Here is a 20,817-nt window from a genome sequence, read left to right as displayed (position 1 = left end):
AAAATATTTCTTGAGGCTGGGGAAACATCTCAGTGGGAAAGGGCAGGGCACCTGCTGTGAAATCAAGAGGATATGAGCTCAATTCCTGTGCATCTACATAAAAGTGAGACATGGTCACACATGCCTGTCATCCTGCATCGGGGACAGAGACAGGTGGGTCCCAGGAGCTCACTGGCCAACTAGTCTAGCCAAAATGGCAACCTTTAGGTTCAGTGAGGTGCCCTGTTTCAAAAAATAAGGTGGAGAGTAATATAATAAGACACCAGATCACAGAGGGGGGTAGCCAATGTCTTCTGGTCTCTGTATGTGCACAAAAGGGTACCTGCTTATACATATGTGATTAATACTAACTTGATACAAGCTAGGATCATCTGGGAAGGATGGGAACTTTAATTTAAAAAGACGCCTCTATCAGATTAGCCTGTAGGTAAGTCTGTGGGGCATTTTATTGGTTAATGATAGCTGTGGGAGGGCCCAGACCACTCTGAGCAGGTGGTCTGGGATTGTATAAAAAAGCAGGCTGAGTGAGCAAGCAAGCCAGTAAGCAGCATTCCACAATGGCCTCTGCTTCAGTTCCAGCCTGGAGTACCTGTCCTGACTTTCATTCATGTGATTGGGATGGGTAAGTCAAATTAACCCTTTCCTTCCCAAGATGCTTTTGTTAATGATGCTTTATCACAGCAATAGAAAGTAAACTTAGACATAGTCCTCTCCTGCAAAAAAACCCAACCAAACAACCAAACAACAACAAAAACCACACCACACCATTAAAAAGAAAATAGGAATAAATAAAGTATGTTCTTAAAAGAAAAAAAAAAGTATTCTGGACCCATTAGATGGTTCAGCAGATAAGCATGCTTGTTGTCAAGCATCATGATCTAAGTTTAACTGCAGGAAACCACAGGTAGAGAAAACAGTGTGGCATGAAAACCCAAACACAGATATACACAATAAATAAATGTAAACAACAATTAACACATTTTTTCAATATATGGTTAATGAATTCACAGTGGGCACTGCCCGATAGGAAAATGAGCAAAATATCATATCCATAAAATTCACAAAAAGAATGTAATAAAAATTATAAAGAAGGTTCATGTTCACTAAAAAAATCTCAAACTCATATATTTTACAACTTAAATTAGTTGGTATTTTAAAATATTTCATAAAATAGAAAACTGATGGGGACTGATGAATAAGTCAGGAGCCTATTTTTTAAGAACAATTCAGCCATATACACACATATATCTCAAGACTTATTGTTTGAGAAGTTCATTCGTTCATGCATTATGATCATGTGTTTTGATCAAATCTACCCCCATTCCCTGCCCTCCAATGCCTTCCCTCTCCCTACCATGACTTTTCCCTTCCAAATTCATGTGCTCTTTTTTTTCAAGACTTTTAAAACATGTATAACATTTCTGACACAGATTTTATGTCTAGGATTTTCCTTAAAGTTATCAGAAGACTTAAGTTGATATGTAAGATGTCCATGTCCATTTGTGAACTACAAAAATAAGACACCTTAAGTGTCCTTTTCGAAAAGGAAATACGTTAAGCCAAAAATAATACAGTCATAAAATGAATAGTGAGCAACTATTCAAAATGCTTTCAAAATATATTAATGACAGATCACTTGTAACAGATGCTAAGTGGAAGTGCAGGATACATGCATGATCATCTCTATTGTGGGGAGGAGGAATACACACTCAAATGAACACAAGCATACACTCATTTGGCTATAAGTTCTAAATAGGAATGTTTAAAGTTTTTTGTTCTTAGTGGGATTATAGGTTATTTTTGTTGTTTTCTTTAATGTTTCATTATTTAAAAAAAACAGCATTTGAACAAATGAGATATGAGTATGTTTCCTATAATTTAACAAGACTGATACATTCTGAAATGTTGGCAGAAGTTTAAATTTAGTTCTTTACCATACAAAGAAAACTATAAATTTTGTAAATGTTCATAAATATCTAGATGGTTAAGAAAATATGATACTACCACTCTGAAATACAGTGTAGTCTTTCAAAGGTGCTACTAGTTTTAATAAAATTGAAAACAAGGGAAAGGATACAAATTTACAAGTATAGAATAACTTTAGCTATACAACATATATGGAAAAAACACAATGAGCTAAGGAGATGTCTCAGTGGGTGAAGCATCAGGACTTGAGTTTGGATCCTCAGAACTCAAATGAGAAAGCTGGGCATTTGCCTGTAATTCTAGGAATGGTGAGATGAGAGGTGGAGACAGGTGGATCCCTGGAGCTTCAGGACCAACCTGCCTAACCTTCTTGCCAAGCTCCAACCAATGAGAGGATTCGGTCTCAAGCAAAGGGTGGAAGGTGCCTGAGGAATGACACTGGAGATTGACCTCTGACCTACACCTGCACTTGCACACATTTGTATGCATGAACCCACACATGTACACCACACACACAAACATTCACTCACAGTCCACACACAAATCTAATCAAGAAAACACTAAATATATTACAAGTTCCACAGCTTTCAATAACATGTTTAAGATGATTTAAATGTCTACTTTGCATTTCTAGTTTTGATTTTATTGCATCTGGAAGGAATTTGAATATTACTGTCTGTTTCAGAGTAATGACTTAAGAAAAAACTGTAAGTCATTAAAGAAAAATAGCAGAATAAACATACAATCTATGCACAACATGTCCTCATAGTTTTAAAAAAGGTGCTTATTAAGGGCTAAGGAGAGGACTCCACCTATAAAATGCCTGCCCTCAAGCATGAAGACCTGAGTTTAGGTCCCAGAACCCATAAGCCAGGGGTGGACCTATAATTCTAGCGATGGGGAGATAGAGACAGGTGGATCCCTGGGGCTTGCTGACCTGTCAGTTTAGCCAAATTGATGACCTCCAGGTTTAGTCAAAAACCCTGTCTCCAAAAATAAAGTAGGCTGGGAAGATGGCTCCGTGGGTAAAGGCAAATGCTTCCCAAGCCTGGCCACCTGACTTCAATCCCTAGACTCCATGAAAAGGTGGAAGAAGAGAACTGACTCCACAGAGTAGTCCTCTGGCCTCCACGTGTGTGCCATAGCACATGCATGCCCACACATCAGACGCACAATGATAGATAAATAAATGATAAAGTGGAGTGACCAAGGAGGATACTTACCATCAACCTCTGGCTTCCACTTGCATGTACATACACATGTGCATGAACCCCCCCCACACACACACACACATAAACATGCATATAGATGAAAATACACACTTTCTTACACATTCCGAAAACGGTAATTATAATTTGTACATGCAGATCTTATACACACAAACTCAAGAATCTGTGATTAGAACATGGCTCACCAAAACAGTAATAGTGGTTATTTCCAATTAGTGGGAATAATATTACTCTTTGTATTTCCTGTAGTTTTCAAATTTTAGTATGCATAAACTATATAACCAAAATATTTTCAAAAGAATTGAAACTCACTTAAGGATCTTTTCCCACGTGTGACTGTCATAAAATGCATGGCTCCAACTCATTTTGACGGTCCCGACAATGACGTTCTGTGAGAACACATCTGAGCCCAGCTTTCGATAGAGTTCCTCACATTCGTCCAGCGGCATGTGAAACAATCCCAGCATGAACGCTAATATAGCCCCTGGAAAGAACATTCTTGGTCTTTATCAGTAGTGATGTAACTGCTCTTACAATCACACATGACTCTGAGCCACCAAGTTGCTGAAACTCTAGATCTGATGCTTTCTAAAATCACTTCTCAGAGTCCTAAGTTTTCCATCTGTGAAATGGGTATAAATAAGAACTATAATTTATAAGTCCCTTATACTTGACTAATACATGTAAAAGGCCTTTCCAGGTCCCAAAAGATGACATTGAAAGGTATCATTGACTTCAAGATGACAACAACAGTAATTTAAAAATGTATCAAAATGTTGTTTTATACTAGATTAGATCATATATAAGATGAAATGGCAAGTAAAAGAATGTGTATTTGAGAATTCATAAACTCATTAAGCAGCTGCTCCTTGAGTTAGGTCCTAGAATCAATGTGATGAAAGAAACGAAATATTCTAGGACGTTCTTTTAAATAGACCATTTTATGTACCAGGTGTAACTGGTAGGACACACTGCCACCCAGTGGTTCTACTTTGCCTAACTGAACTAAAGAGGAACATGGAGTGTTGGGGTAAGAGGAGTAATACAGGCAAAGACCTGCTTAACTACTTAACCTATAAAGAAATAAACAACAATATAGTCTAAATGTTTTCTAGTTTTAAAGTTTTTGTATTTGTTATGTATCAGTGTTCTGAATGCACTTAAGTCAGCACACTACATGTGTACCTGGTGCCCACGAAGTTCAGAAACGGGCACTGGATCTCCTGGAACTGGAGTTAGAGATGGCTGTGAATCGAACCCTGGTCCTGTAGGAATTTAGACAGTGTTCTCTTAATCCCTAAGCCATCTTTCCAGCCCTGAAAAGTTTATTCATTTGATTTTAATTGGTATCATTCTAGTAAAAGATTAGATAACTGATAACTTGAAAATACAATGTTATGGCTCAAACTATATAAAAAAATCTTTAATTTGGAGAATATCCTTAATAAACATAACAAATAATTTGTTAAAAAAATTTCAAATAATTTTTTTAAAGACAGGGTCTCTCTATATAGTGCTGACTGTCCTGGAGTTTGCTATGTAGACCAGGCTGGCCTCAAGCTCATAGACATCCCTCCTGCCTCTGCCTCCCTAGTGCTAGGAAAGTGCTTTTCTTTTTAAAAAGAATTACTATAAAGACTAGGAGATATTTTAAAAATGAACTAATTTCATTAAGCTAGTAAGGACACCACCCTTAAACTAAATACGCATTTGTTAACTTCTTAAAAATCAGAGATAAAACCAATTCAGGAATAAACAAAATGGAAAAAGAAGATAAATTATGAAGCACTTGCATAGAAATGCTACAGACACAGAACTGGTTACACAATGCTACGTCATGACATCACTGAGCTGAGGGGCTCAACTCTGGCAGTCATCCAGCAAGAGCCAAAGCAAGAAGTGAGTTTGTAGCCACCTTCAGATGTTTAATTGCCAGGGCCATTCCAAATTTAAGAGAAATGGGGAATACTTCAAAACAAACAATGCTAGTCTGAGGAAATGTCTCTTCGAGAAGCTTTCAGTCAAATCAATTACCTTTGGATATGTACTTTATTTTCGTGTTTTAAGTCACAGTACATGTTAACACATTAAAAGAAATCTACAAGAAAAAAACCATGTTTAATGTAACATCCTAAGAGACCTCTGCAGAGAAATGTTCTTTTCTTCTTCTAGTCATCATTCTCCACGCTTGCTAACACCTGAAACCTTCTGCTTCCTTACTCCAGAGTGTCATCCCATGAGTCATTCTTGCCGCAGTTCTGCCATTCAGTCTTTGCAACTGGGCAACAATTAGCATGCACTCTGGGAATGCGCCATTCTTAACACTAATCATGCAGGGAAATCTCCGGTTGTTTGCAGTGATCTTTACAGTTAACATAATTCGAAGAATGAAGCACTGACAGATAAAAACCTTGTGAAGAGCACACTAAAGTGAGAAACTGAGTCAAGGAGTAAGTTAACAATTACTTCAAGGAAAATTCTTCGACACAAACATAAAACCTCCATTTCATACATCTACCAACGGACAATACTTAAAAGTAGCTTTTCAAAACCAAAGACACATTTGTCACTTTAAATTCTGTTTCAAACCACCATATAAATAATATAGGGATCAAGTTACTCATTGACATCCTACAAACAAACAAAGCTTTTACCACCTTTAATTTCACACTAGCTCAAGGACTGTCGGACTACCTACCCCTTCTCCTTCTGCCATCATCTCCTTACAGCGACTACACCAAAGAGCAGGAATTAGGAATTATTCCTTGTCAATGTGACTTGTTGAAAATATAATAAAAACAAGTCATTCTTAAATGCTTGATTGTAAAAGGTTACATGTTTAAACAATAAGCAGTTTTAAAAGTTCATGACATAAAGGGTTATTCCTCATTAAAGTTGTGAAATTAATGCCGTCATTTCAGAGAAGGCCCATGATCTCAAGCCTGTGCTTCACCTCTCGCTGTAATCCAAGGGTGGAACACACCCACGCACACACACGATAACTACCTGTGCTTACACCGCAGATGTAATCAAAGAGCTGGTGAATTGGCTTCTGAGTAAGTTCAACCAACTTCCGCAGAGTCTGAAGAGCAACCACACCTCTGTGAAAAAGAAAGCACAAATTGATAATTTGTTTCAAGGGAAACTCAAGTTATAGAATAAAACAATTTTATAAAACTGCTTTTACAGTTTATATGCTAACATGAAAACATAATACAAACTAGTACAAATAAATACAATCTGACCTAATAAGAAAAAGAAGAGAAAACAAGAGTTAATGAATGAGGTAGAGGAAGAGGGTACCATATAACAGGAAATTGAAGATGTTCAAAGTATATTATATACAAATATAACATACCATAATGAATCCCATTATTTTGTACAATTAATAAATGCTAATAAAATAAAAATAATCATCTGACCAAATTTTAGGATCACTTCAAAATACAAATATAAAGCCTGTACAATGGCAGCATACTAACACATGTGTAGTATTGTTTTTAAGTAATATAAAAATATACCAATATTAGATTTTTAAAAACCTCAATTCTGTAAAACACTTGAAAAAATCATCCTCAATGGTTCTGAGGTACTGTAAACTGTTTTCTTCTTTTATTAATATAGTTGGTCAGCTATAATCCTATATATTTTTAGTTATTTTTCACTAGTCAGAATTTCAAGCTACCATTTATTTATTAAGAAAAAACCCCCAATAAATCACTGATTGGTCCGTGGCCAGGCAGGAAGTATAGGCGGGACAAGGAGGAGAATAGAGCTGGGAAGTGGAAGGCTGAGTCAGAGAGACACTGCCAGCCGCCATGATGACAAGCCGCATGTGAAGTACCGGTAAGCCACGAGCCATGTGGCAAGGTATAGATTAATAGAAATGGATTAATTTAAGCTGTAAGAACAGTTAACAAGAAGCCTGCCACGGCCATACAGTTTGAAACCAATATAAGTCTCTGTGTTTACTTGATCGGGTTTGAGCGGCTTGGGACTGGCGGGTGAGAGAGATTTGTCCTGACTGTGGGCCAGGCAGGAAAACTCTAGCTACACCTACTCTCCCATCCCCTACTGTGTGGAGCCAGACTAACTCAAGACTTTCTCAGAGGCCCCAACGAAAAGACAAAGAGAACTTTCGTTCTGTGTCCTTCTCCAGGACTGGACTTGGCAAGGTCAGTTTTAGGCTGGAGCTATGCCTTGAAGGAGTCAAGGTTTCCGTTTCTGAGGATGGGACTCTTCCTCCTGGGCTGTAGTGTCTAAGGGTATCCTGTGTTCTCTTTGCCAAAACTGTCTTGATTTAGCTCTCTGTTGACCTTGGTCATTCCCCCCGGCTAACAGTGTACTTAACGGGTGCTGTACTTAGTAACTGTGCTTGGCAGAAGCAATCAGCATATGCAAGACCTCCTAGTCCCAGCTTTTGCTTTTGTCTTCTGTATTTCTCACCCCTGGTCCCCCATTTGACACCTTGCTGCTCAGGACCCTCATTCCATTTGGGTTCACACTTGTCACCTGTGTTCTTCTAACCTCCCTTAAGGTCTCTCTTCCCCTTCCCAAATGGCCCATCTCTACTTTCCTGGATTCTATAGGTACTCCACGCTAAAAACACAAACGTAAAATCCACATATGAGAGAAAATGTGACACTTGTATTTCTGGGTTTGGGTTTCCTCATTCAGCATTCCAGTTTTATCCATTTATAAGCAAATATTACAATTTCAGTTATCTTTGCAGCTGAATAAAATTATATTTGTATATTATGATATTTTCACTATCTAATCATCAGATGGTAGACATCTAGACTGTTCTGCTTCCTGGCTATTGTGAATACAGTAGTAATGAACATTGATGAACAAGTATCTCTTTTGTGTATCTTTGGGGTATATGCCCAGAAGTGCTATAGCTGTATCATATGGCAGATCAATTTCTAGCTATCTTAGGAATCTCCATACTGATTTCTACAGCGAGTACACCAGTTTGCACTCCCACAGCAGTGAATAGCTAATGTCTCTTCCAACATACTGTAGCTCTCACTTTAAACAGAAATGTTAATGACTTGTAATAGTCTTGCAGACTGGTAAATACGAATTCTTTAATGTGAAGTCAATCATTATAAAGTTTCTTCCCCTGCTTTCACTTTGCTTTGCTTTCCTACAGAGCACTCACAAAGACCCAAAAGCACATTGTTATTTCTCCTGCTTATCTCTTTTCTCCTCTAGAATGCAAGCATTATCAAGACATGAGTTTTGTCTGTATTGCTACTCAATGTTTCCAATATCTAAATGAGTTTCTAGAAAACAGGGGCATTCAACAAGCTAACTCAATGAATGAAACTACCTATGCCAACTCCCCTGAACTTAATGACAAAGTGGGACTGACTCAGTCAAGTTTAACAATTCTCTCCAACTCATTACTATTTTATATTAACACATGAAGAAAGAACACCTTACTGGATTATTTCACTTTCCCATTAAATAGTCACTATGCTGGCCGGGTATGGTGATGCACACATGTAATCTTAGCTCCCAGAAGGCTGAGTGAAGAGGATCACAGTTGGAGGCCAGCGTGAGCTATGGTTAAACCCTGTAACTCTAAAAGCAAAATATCCATTAAAATCTCTTATGACTTTTCTCTCTTCAGTTGGGTCTTTTATGACAGTTGAGCATCTCTTTACAGATATGTAACCTTATATTCATGCTCAAACAGACCTCTTTTCCAATACCAATCATCTTTGTCTTGGCAATTCCGTTCATCACTCACAGGGTTTATACTTAAAATTATCTTAACTGATTTTTACCATATCTAGTCTCATTTTCTTCAAAATTTTCTTAAATATCTTTTCTTCCTACTTCAGAACTGACCATCATCTAAGGTTAGTAATTAACTGTCTTATGCCTAGACTCTAAACTCGTTTCCTTCTCTTATCTACTGCCTCACTTTATATCCATGCTAAGGACTTGCCAGGTAGAACTGTAAAATGCCACAAAGGGGGCACTGCTCGAACGCTGAACAGTACACAAGTACATAGTAAAATCAGAGGTAAGGCGGAAAGTCAAAGGAAACAGAACCTAGCACAGAAAATTCTAGGGAAGAGGTTCAAAAGACAAGGCTAGAAACGAGGTAAACCATGACAGAGTAAACTATGAAAGAATAAGCACAATGTTGCGGAGAGGAAGACTGAAGACTGACAGTGAAACTGTCTACTAAACAAAGACTGCATTTATTCTTAGGTTTTCTATTGCACCGTAACTGGCATCAAGTGAAGACAGGGAGAAGCAACAACTTGATGGTCTACACACCCCTTCTAACCATCACCTAATAAACACACTATTAAGGTAAAAAAACATTGTTAAATTTTTGAGAGAATGGTTGGTAAGCTCCTAAAGACCAAATCTGCAATATAAAAGAGATTAAATCAAAATAACAAGTGACCCAAATATATGTCACAATATAGCTTTTATGTTCATAAGTAAAAGTGGCTTTATACTTTACTTAAAAACCAATTTTACGGCTGGGTGGTAGTGGCAAATGCCTTTAATTCCAGCAATTGGGAGTCAGGGGTAGGAGGATCTCTGTGAGTTTGAGGCCAGCCTGATCTACAGAGGGAGTTCCAGGACAGCCAAGGCTACAAAGAAATCCTGTTTCAAAAAATAAAAATTTAAAAAATTGATTTTATGATAACTATATTAAAATCTCAAAAACTGAATTAAATCTGTTGTGGTGATATATTGTGTACCCTAATAAAATTTGCCTGAAGATCAGAGAACAGAACAAGCCACTAGATTAAACAAAGATACCAGGAAGTGGTGGTACACACCTTTAATTCTAGCACTGGGAGACAGAGATCCACCCTGGACTACATGAGATTGATTCAGTCTAGGAGAGAAACAGAGACAGGCAGTAGTGGCACACACCTTTAATCCCAATACTTGGGAGTCACACACCTTTATTCCCAGCACTTGAGATCTTATACCTCTGCTACCAGTATTTGGGAAGCACACGCGTCTTTAATCCCAGCACTAGGAAGGAAGTAATATGGCTGGGCAGAGAAAGGTATATAAGGCGTGAGGAGACAGGAACTGAAACCCTCTGGCTAGAGAGCTTTTTTGGCTGAGGACTCAAAGGCTTTCAAACAGATGATTTGTGGAGTTGGTAAGGTGAGACATGGCAGTGGCTTGGTTCTTTGTCTCTCTGATCTTTCAGCATTTACACCAGTATCTGGCTCCGGGTTTTTTATTATAAGACCATTTAGGATTCGAGCAACAAGCTGTAGTTGTAAACACCACTTCTCTAGCCTTACCTTGTTCCTCCACCATCGATCGTGAGGATGCGGATTCCTCTGCCTTTCACTGGATCCACATAACCAATTAAGGCCAACATCTCTCTAACTGCAGCCTGAAGAGTTTCATCCTTAATTTGTCTAAGTCGTAATAAATATGGAATAATTTTTTCCTACATTAAGAAAAATAAAACTTTGTTACTTATGTCAAACCAAGAAGGAGAATGTAGCTGGTGTGGTAGCACAAATGTGGAATCCCAACATTAGGGAGATAGAGGCAGGGGAATCTGGAGTTCAAGACCAGCCTGTGCTAAACAGTGACACGCTGTAACAAAAAGAAATCAGGTATTTTTAGCTGACATGAGTAGGTCATAAAATCAATTGTATTTATTACTTTCTCTGTAATTACAAATGATTACTTTATGACATGCTAATACCAGTAACAATTTAGCATATATTTGTCCTAATTTGAGGTTTAAAAAAAAAAAAAAACAGCCTCTGCCTGAATATTTTCTTGAAATGTACAATGTTTGCCAAATGGTATAATACACCCCTAAAATCCCAGCTCTCAGGAGTCTAAGGCAGGAGGATTGTGAGTTTGAGGTCAGCCTGAGCTACAGAATAAATTCAGGCCTGCCTGAATTATATAGCAAGACTGCCTTTAAAAAAAAAGAAAACATTCAATACTCAATAGAGAAAATATAAACTCTTAATATAATTAGTAATTCTGACAAAAAGCTGACATAAATTTAAGGCAAAAACTGAGCTGTGTATTGAATAATTTCCCAGTGCATTACTCACTTGCTCCTTTTTCTGACCAAACAAATCTGAAATACTAGTTTTGGTGTTTGGCTTTTTGCCCTAGCTAGTACTGAACTCCAAAGGACCCCTATAGGAATCTGAACCATGGTGGAGGCTACACAGGCAAATTTCCATTTCTGGTTAGGATGGAACAATTTGTTAAAGTCCACGCCCATGCCAAGAGCAGCCTCAAGAAGACCACCTTTCAAACGCACTACTGAGCTGATAATGTAGTATGGTGAGCAGCTTTCCATCTGGAGAGGGTAGCTGCTGCCTGAAGCTGAGAAACTTGCTCTCTTCCTTTCAGGCATTTGCTGGTTCTGGGAAGACACAAAGGATAGAAAAGCTGGGCTTGGTTTAGAGAGGGCCACAAAGGAACAGAGAACCCAGCTAAGCATGTATTCTCATGAGGCTGGTGTGACAAAACTAAATGCCTGGGGAGCTTACATTGCACAGCTGATTTCAACTTAATTCAGTAGGATGCACGGGAGGGGGGGAAATGCTAAACTTAAGCCTTCTGAAACACAAGATAATGTTTTGTATTCTTGAGTTTGTATGACCTAAGGCATGGTAGTAGGCCAGGAATATACCTTAAAAACAGGGAAAATTAGAGGTGTTCCCCAAATTCTAATCATCTTTAACTCAGCTCTGTCCTAACTTAGTGATAGCGTTCCATTTTGTATGTCAGCAGAGGAGCGAAGTAACTCTCTAGAAAAAGAAATCTAGAGCTTAAGTAATTTTTGAAACTCACAATGCCCAGCATACAGAAGTCATGATGTATGTCAAATCAGTATCAATATGTCAAAGACCAGGGGTGATTCTCCTATTAAGATTACCAATAAAAGATGCTTAAATCATAGTAACATTAATAAAATTATACTTCAAAACACCAGAGTTATAAATTAACAAAATAAGCCTAACGAAAAATGTATAAGGCATTCACACTTTAGAATTTTTAAATACCGATGGAAAACAAAGATCAAACTGATACTTACTTTACCATAAAATGTTTTACTGACTCAAGGCAATCTTAGCATAATTTTCTTCTTTTTGTTTAACTTTAAATTTTATATGGAAATTAAGAATAGTCAAAGTAGGGGCTGTAGAGCTTAGTAAGTAACTAAGAGCACTGGTTGAACTTCCCACTGGGTTTCAATTCCCAGGACCCACAAGGAAGTACACTACTATAACTCTAGTCCCGGGGATCTGAGGCCCTCTTCTGGCCTCCACAGGGCACCAGATTCACATGTTACCACAGACTGACATATAAAAATAAATAAAAAAGAAAAGGAAGAAAAATAATAGCAAAGCTAAGAAGCTGGAGAGATGGTTTAGTGGTTAGAAACATGTGCTGCTTTTGCTGAAATCCTGGGCTTGGTTGCCAGCATCCACATTTGGTAGTTCCCAACTACTTGTAACTCTAGCTCCTAGTGGTCCAATGCCCTCTTCTGGCCTCCACAGGCAACTTTACTTGCATGCACATATACCTACATAGACACACATTCATATACATAGCTTTAAAAAATTAAAATCAATCTTTTTTTTTTTTTTTTGGTTTTTCGAGACAGGGTTTCTCTGTGTAGCTTTGCGCCTTTCCTGGAACTCACTTGGTAGTCCAGGCTGGCCTCGAACTCACAGAGATCTGCCTGGCTCTGCCTCCCGAGTGCTGGGATTAAAGGCGTGTGCCATCACCGCCCGGCTAAAATCAATCTTTTTAAAAAAGAAAAGCTGAGTTAAAAATTATGAGGAAGAACAAAGGTAAAAGCCTTACAAAACTGGACATTAAGTTTATCATAAATTTACGAAGTACAGTGTTGGAGCAAAAATAGATAAATATACTAGCAGAACGAAATATTGTGTCCAGAAATAGACCACTATAAAAAATGGACCCAGAGGCAGGCAGATCTTTGTGAGTTCAAGCCAGCCTGGTCTATAGAGCGAGATCCAGGAAAGGTGCAAAGCTACACAGAGAAACCCTGTCTCAAAAAACCAAAAAAAAAAAACCCCATAAATAACTGCCTCATTTATGACAAGTTTTTTTTTTTTCAATAAATGGTTGTTTGTTCAACTGGACATGTATATTACCTATCAGAACTTTTACCTTACACTATAAAATCAAATGTACTCTAGATAAACAATACATACTAGTGTGAAAGGTAAAACAAAATTTTTAAAGAAAACCCAGAAAAACACTTAGGGAAGAAAAAAATTTTTTCTTTTTAAAATTTAATTTCATTTTTTTAAGAACTTCATATATAAGTCCTGCACCTACATCATTTCCTCCTCTTCTCTTATGTTCCCCTCCCTCCCAAATTCATGATCTCTTCTTCTTTGCTGGTGGTAGTGGTGGTGGTGGCGGCGGCGGCGGCGAGGGCAGTGTGTGTGTGTGTGTGTGTGTGTGTGTGTGTGTGTGTGTGTGTGTGTGTGTATGTGAGAGAGAGAGAGAGAGAGAGAGAGAGAGACAGAGACAGAGACAAAGAGACAGAGAGAGAGAGACAGAGAGAGAACAGAACCTACTGAGTCCATTAAGCTTTGCCTGAATGTCCAGGTGTCCGGGGCTGATTGCCTGGGGCTGATTGCCTGGGTTTGAACAACCCCTATGGGAGCTCTTCCCTATGGGAGCTCTTCCCTATGGGAGCTCTTCCCTATGGGAGCTCTTCCCTATGGGAGCTCTTCCCGATGGGAGCTCTTCCCGATGGGAGCTCTTCCCCGGAGGGAGCTGGTTCTCCCTCTCTCAGCAGCCACTGACTACCTGGAGCTCTTCACTGTGGAATTTCCCCCACCCACATAACATTCCAACTGCGACTATCTTATGCCTGTCTTGTTAAGGCAGCTGTGATTTCCTGGGTACACTGTCCCTGTCCTATCCAGGGGACACAATCTAGAAGCAACTATCCTGAGTCTCTGGGTGTCATAATCTTTCCACTACCACTGCTACAATTTTCCCTGAAAAAAAAAAAAAAAAACTTCTCTGATGAGTGGGTGAGCGCTACACTTATAAGGAAAAATGTGAAGATTCAAACATTTCTTAAATACAACACATAAATGCATATAAACTGGGCTAAATTAAAACTAGTATCTGTCATTTTTTAAAAAGACTGAAAGATAAGCACAGGTGGTAAGACACTGTACACTTACACGTCTTCCTAGAGAACTTGTAAACCTTAACATACAACAGAACTGCATCAACCAGAAAAAAAGCTGGTTAACCCCCACATGGTGGTGCAGATCTACAAACCCAGCACTTGAAAGGCAGAAGCAGAAGGCAGGAGAAGATCAGGCCAGCATGAGCGACATAGTAAGTTTAAGGTCTGGCTAAACTTCATAATGAATCTATCTAAAGAATACAAAGATCAAAAAAAAACAAAAAGCTGCTTAAGACATTGGGCGAAATTGGCAAAAACAAGTTGAGTTGGCAAAGTACACAGCCAAGCAACACATGATGCAATTTCTTCCGTTCATTGTTATTAGATTAGTATTTAGGGGAAATGTGACAACTTTCTTCCAGCTACCTATATTTTCCTTCCTGAGTGATTTGAATTGAATTTCTATACCACATTTCTTCTCAGTACTGAAAGTTTCTTCAATCTGGGATCAGTTCTCAAATAAAAGAGAATCCTCAACAGTTCAACCATTAAGACAATTCCTGACAGACTAAAGCTGAAAATTACCCAGAATCCATTAACAGTACAAAGAATAAATTGTGACCTACCAGAATAAATACAAGCAACAAGGATGGACCATTTATAACTACATACCACACTTTGAATAAATCCTGTCTATGTGTCATGGGAAAGAAAGCAAACACACATGGAGCCCAAACTAACCTTTTCTGCAGACTACAGGAGGTGAGGAAGACTTCTAGGGCACAGGCAATGTTCTGTTCGCTTCTATGCTGAGCATGTGAACTTCACTTGACCCAAACGTATCTACGTTAATCTTGAATAAGATGCTGTTAAGTCATTCTTTAAAATATATGCTGTATCTGAATGCTAAGACTCTTGTAAAATTCATATCATAACTTAGTTCCTGGTGCATTAATATTACAACGTAGTATCTTTCAGGAAGTGCTTAGGTCATGAGACCTCTGTCTCATGTATGAGATTAGAGACCTTGAGAAAGGGGCTAAAAGGAGATGATGCCTTGTGAACTAGTCACAAGCTGCATCATATAGCCAACCAACCTTCACCAAACCCCAGATCTGTCAGCAATTTTCCCTGGGCTTCTCAGTATGCAGATTATGAGAAACAGATTTCTACTGGATGTAACCCACCCAGTGTAAGGTACTTGTTACAACAGCTCAGTGAACTAAAACAGTAATTCTATTTTAGATCTCTCCTTTCTGGCTATCCCTGACATGAACATTATCTTTAAAAGAACACATATATTTAAAAATCTTACCTCTAAAAGATACATCTATATATGAAATAAAAATCTCAAATTTTAGAAATATAAAATATTGAAGCTCTGTTATGTATGTGTCAGACAATGTAAAACTATTGAAGGGTACATTTCAAAGAAATACTTTTCAACAAGACAGAAGGTAGAAAAAGTATGAACTAATACCTGTCTGTGTGGTAGACTTTTAAAAAAAGCACTAACAGGTTTTTAATGAAATTGTAACAATATCATTATGGTATTTCCAAATTATTAAACATACAAGTAAACTTAGTACAGACACAGAGACTCACCTTCCTTGGTCACTTAGCTTCTCTTCAAATGGTCTATTTAAGGAAGTCTAAACTTTGTTCACTACTCTATATGTAGACTACTGAAGCGAGGAAAGCTAATTGCTTACCAATTCAATTATTAGTTAAAATGTTTGGACTTCAAATGTAAAAGCATCATGGGACAGTGAATAAAAAGCAGCAATGGCTTTCTATATTATGTTTCCCGTCTTCTTTTTAGACAGACTCCTGCTCTTATAGCCTAGGCTGGCCTCACACTAATGTCCTCTTGCCTCAGTCTCCCAAACACTGGAATTGAAGGTGCATCACACACCTGGCTAGTTCATAGTCTGAAAAATGATTACATGGCAAAAATGGACTGCACTGCGATTAAGGATTCGACAATTAACTTATTTAAACTTATGCTCCATTTTTACATATGCTCAACTCAAAGTACAGATATTCACAATCAGAGCAGAATGTATATCACAGAATAACAATAATGAATAACAAAAGTAATTCATTAGCCTAATGTGTACATAAAATAATGGGGCAATTACCAAATATATTGTGGGATTTGAAACAACAACAATTTTCAAATGAGAAAGGCTTTGAATTCCCCACTTTAAAAGGCTCATTAGAATTTTTATCTCAAGACAAATATTAAATAAGTTAGACAGAAATTACCTTGACAGCCACTCCTTTTCCTTCAGGAAATTCTAGAAGATGAAAAGTCAGTTCTTCAACCCTAGTAATACAGAGCTTTGGGTCAGCTGTTCTTCTTAAGGCCCGAACTAAGGCTCGAGTTCTGTTATCAATACTCACTCTTGCAATAATCTACAAGGTCACAGGAAACACGTCATTAGGAGATAAAGTTACTCGATAAATGGCTAACGTTTCTTAGGCCCACCCTGAGAAACAACTTGCCTTTTCTCGCTGGAGAGACATACGCTTGTTCTCCTCGGCCTTCTTGTCTTTGCTGACAGCTTGCTCAGTTTTCGCAGGCTCTTCCTCTCCTTCTGGCGGACTCCTTGAGTCAGACTTTAATTTGGGTACAAGTCCACCAATGTAACCACCGACTAAGGCTTGTACGCCTTCGGTGGGACGAGAAAGGAAGTTAGCAATACTTTGCTTTGCAGACACTGGAAGAACCTCAGGCATCCGGCTAGGGCTGGAAGGTTTGTCCCCAGCATCTAGGGGAGATCCTGAGTCTGGCCCATCTGTCAAGATGTCAGGGGCAGGAGAACTGGATTTCTCTTCTTCAAGGTCTGGCTTGTCCTGAAGACGTTTATCTTCCTTTGTTTCAGACATACTTTCCTTGCGACTGAAGTATGAATTAATATGGTTCGCTAAAAAGTAGAATGACTCTCCAAATCTGGCGGTTATACCGTATGTGTAATGGAAAAGGCTCCGTTTATCTGTGTCTTCTTCTTTATCTGCAATGTAACTTTTCTGTTCGGCAAAAGAATTCTTCTCTGCTGATTTATCACTATAGTTTTTCAGAGATTCAATGGCTTGTTTAACATTTTTTTGTTTTAACCAGCCCCTATCTGATACTTTTCTTAATATTCGAGAATTTGGCTTAAATTGAGCTAACCGTGAAAACATTTCATTTTGACTGCCAAAAATAGCCTTTGAAACAGAATTCCAAGTGCTTTTAATACGGGACATACGAAGGCTCACTTTTGTAAGTCCCTTGGGAGTAGAGGTGCAGAGTTTCAAAGTTCCGGTATGGAAGCCATGGCTGCCTGGAGAGTGCCAACGCTTACTGTAGCCAGCTTCGCCTCGGCTCCATTGACAGCTTCTCCTACTTGTGTGAAAATCTCTGTGCACACTGATATGGGTCATTCGCCAGTCATGTTTAGAACATACAAAATGCAGCTGTTTGCTTCTCTGAATCCCACAAAGACTTCTTGAATTACTAAGGAGGTAAATATATATATCTAGAGTCAAATTAATAGACATAACTTAAAAATCACTTATTTTCTATGTGACATTCTCTCATTTCACTCCTGAATGCTTCACTTAAGAAATTCCATAATTCATGTTCTTACCTGAAATGGTTAAAAAAAAGATTAATTAGTATTCAAGTTAAAAATAAAAGTCGAGTTTATACACACGACTTTGTACCACAGCAACAAACCATTTCAAAACAAGATGTAATAAGGCTGGAGAGACGGCTCAGCAGTAACGCACACTTGCTGTTCTTGCAGAAGACCCAAGGTTCAATTCCAAGGTTCACAGCCCAGCTGTCTACAACCCCCAGTTTCAGAGGATAGAAACCCACACTTCTGGACTCTGAGGACACTGCACAAATGTGGTACACAGATATACATGAAGGCCAAACACATAACATATAACAATACACAAAAGTTTTAAAAGATGAAACACTATATTTCCAATATGGCTGGTGAGATTTAATTTCAAAAATAAGAAAAAATAATTAAAGGTTCGATGTAGATATCAGTGAGAAGTTGGGGAGTAGGACATTTAAAAGAAGAAATCAGAGACATTTCCTACTAAGTTTTTCTAATTATACTATTTTCTCTTTTTTATTATTATTAAATTCTTTACTAGCTGGAGACATTAGACTTTAAGCACTCTGAACACAAGAGTCAGACCTTTATCTCATCTGTTGTGAATCATTTACAGAATGCTCAAATCCACAGTGGACATGGTATTAAATGCTGAGGCCATACACAAGTTACTAAAGAACTTCCAGTTTAGAGCAAGAAATGGCCATGTCAGCCGGGTGGTGGTGGCGCACGCCTTTAATCCCAGCACTCAGGAGGCAGAGGCAGACGGATCTCTGTGAGTTCGAGGCCAGCCTGGTCTACAGAGCGAGTTCCATGAAAGGCGCAAAACTACACAGAGAAACCCTGTCCCAAAAAACCAAGAAAGAAAGAAAGAAAGGAAGGAAGGAAGGAAGGAAGGAAGGAAGGGCGAGCCACATCAAGACTATCTCCCTTATCTAGTAATAACTGCTCATTAAAGAGGCTCCCTAATTTTCCTTGTCCAGTAATTTCTCATTAAATTAAGGGAGATGGGTGATGGCTCAATGGGTAAGGTGTTTGCTATGCAAGCATAAAGACCCAAGTTATACTTGTAACTCCCCTTTTGCAGTGTGTGTGTGTGGGGGGGGTGAATCCAGGTGCTCACTGGCCAGTCAGTCTAGGCAGTGGTAAGCCTTAGGTGAGAGATCCTGTTCAAAAGAATAAGGTGGAAAGTGACAAAAGACGACACACATACACACATCAGAAATTATGTGCAGCAGCTTGCAAGTGGTCATAAGTGCAATACAGAAAAATATACATAAAAAGGAGTAGCCTAAAATGGACAAGAGACATAAATAGGCCATCCACAGAAAAATAAAACAGTAAAATCCTAAAAATATTTATAAAATAAGGGCTGGAGAGATGGCTCAGTGGTTAAGAGCACTGGCTGTTCTTCCACAGTTCCTGAGTTCAATTCCCAGCAACCACATGGTGGCTCACAACTATCTGTAATGAGATCTGGTGCCCTCTTCTGGCTTGCAAGCATACATGTAAGCAGAACACTATATACATAATAAATAAATACATCTTTACAAAAACTATTTACAAAATAAAAAAGCACCAAATAAAACATATTTTGGCCAGGTTTGGTGGTATATGCCTATAATCCCAACACTCAGAAGACTTACAAGGAAGATCATAAATTCAAAATGAGTATGAGCTTCATGGTGATAAGTGGCTTGGGTTACAGGGTGAGATACTGAACAAAAACAAACAAACAAAAAAACAAAAGTCCTATCCTTTTAACTAGTAAGGGCTGCAGACATACCTCAGAAATACCTGAGACAGACCTCACCTAGTATATGAAAGGTCACACAATCAATTTCTAGTAGTAGCCATGGGTGGGCAGGTAGCAACTGAGAGAAATAGAAGTGCTATCCATTGTTGATAATGGGTTAGGAAAATAGGCTCCAGAAGCTACTTGACAAAATCTGATAAAATTTTATCTATTTTTATTTATTTACTTATTTTTGGTTTTTCAAGACAAGAGTTTCTCTGACTTGACAAAATCTGATAAAATTTTATCTATTTATTTATTTATTTATTTATTTATTTATTTATTTATTTATTTATTTATTTATTTATGTTTTTTCAAGGCAAGAGTTTCTCTGTGTAGCCCTGGCTGTCCTGGAACTGGCTCTGTAGACCAGAGTGTTCTTGAACTCAGAGACCTGCTGACCTCTGCCTCCTCATAGTGCAGGGATTATAGGCAAGGGTATGCCACAACCACCTCAAGATCTGAATACATTTTAAATCACTGTTAAATTTTATTTATTTTTTTAATTATGGAGAAAAGTCAGACCAACAAAGGAGATGCTATTTCCTGTGAAAAGATGTAATTTTGGGAAATGAAGAAGTGGGTCAAAATCAAACATAGCTTTAACCTTAAAGAAAATAAAACAGTATGTCCTTGAGCCAAATATGAGTGAATATGGTCTGAGCACGTAAGATTCAGGCTGATCACTGTAGATGTAGTTATGTAAGATATTAGTAGTTATGGAGCAAAGAAAGTCATAAATATGGTACTGAGACATGGATCTGTATGGAGAACCACAGGAAGATAGGATGCAGCAGAGCAGGTAAAACTATAACATAGGTTGCAGTGTTCCTATCTGAGAACATTCTTAGTTTTTGAACTCATCTATTGCTGTGGTAAGATACTATGACCTTAGCAACTTATAAAAGAAAGCACTTAATTTGGGGATTACAGTTTCAGAGAGGTAGTTAGGAGTCCATGACAAAGCAAAAGCATGGTGGCAGGAATAGCTAAGAGCTTTGTTAGGGTTACTGCTGATGTGATTAAACACTATGACCAAGGAAAAGGCAACATACCCATCCCCAGTAACATACTTCCTTTAACAAG

General features: G+C 38.2%; 1 protein-coding gene across 4 annotated transcripts in view; it reads right to left on the bottom strand.

The window, feature by feature from the left end:
• Positions 1 to 20,817, bottom strand: part of Pnpla8 (patatin like phospholipase domain containing 8) — a 61,734-nt gene that overhangs the window by 20,257 nt on the left and 20,660 nt on the right. For 2 of the 4 annotated variants that reach the window (XM_052738403.1, XM_052738402.1), the window contains 5 exons: positions 16,828 to 17,954; positions 16,588 to 16,737; positions 10,454 to 10,605; positions 6,162 to 6,256; positions 3,468 to 3,639 (listed from right to left, as the gene is read on the bottom strand). In XM_052738403.1, the coding sequence (XP_052594363.1) occupies positions 3,468 to 3,639; positions 6,162 to 6,256; positions 10,454 to 10,605; positions 16,588 to 16,737; positions 16,828 to 17,865 (1,607 nt within the window). In that variant the 5' untranslated portion in view covers positions 17,866 to 17,954. The remainder of the gene's footprint in view (positions 1 to 3,467; positions 3,640 to 6,161; positions 6,257 to 10,453; positions 10,606 to 16,587; positions 16,738 to 16,827; positions 17,955 to 20,817) is intronic. The other 2 variants (XM_052738405.1, XM_052738406.1) reach the window with 1 other exon arrangement.

The sequence above is a fragment of the Peromyscus californicus genome, unplaced genomic scaffold (genome assembly GCF_007827085.1).
Source record: "Peromyscus californicus insignis strain IS unplaced genomic scaffold, ASM782708v3 Scaffold_15__1_contigs__length_86483966, whole genome shotgun sequence".
Classification (NCBI taxonomy): domain Eukaryota; kingdom Metazoa; phylum Chordata; class Mammalia; order Rodentia; family Cricetidae; genus Peromyscus; species Peromyscus californicus.
Note: the sequence above shows the minus strand (reverse complement) of the source record. Positions and strands in the feature narration are given on the sequence as shown.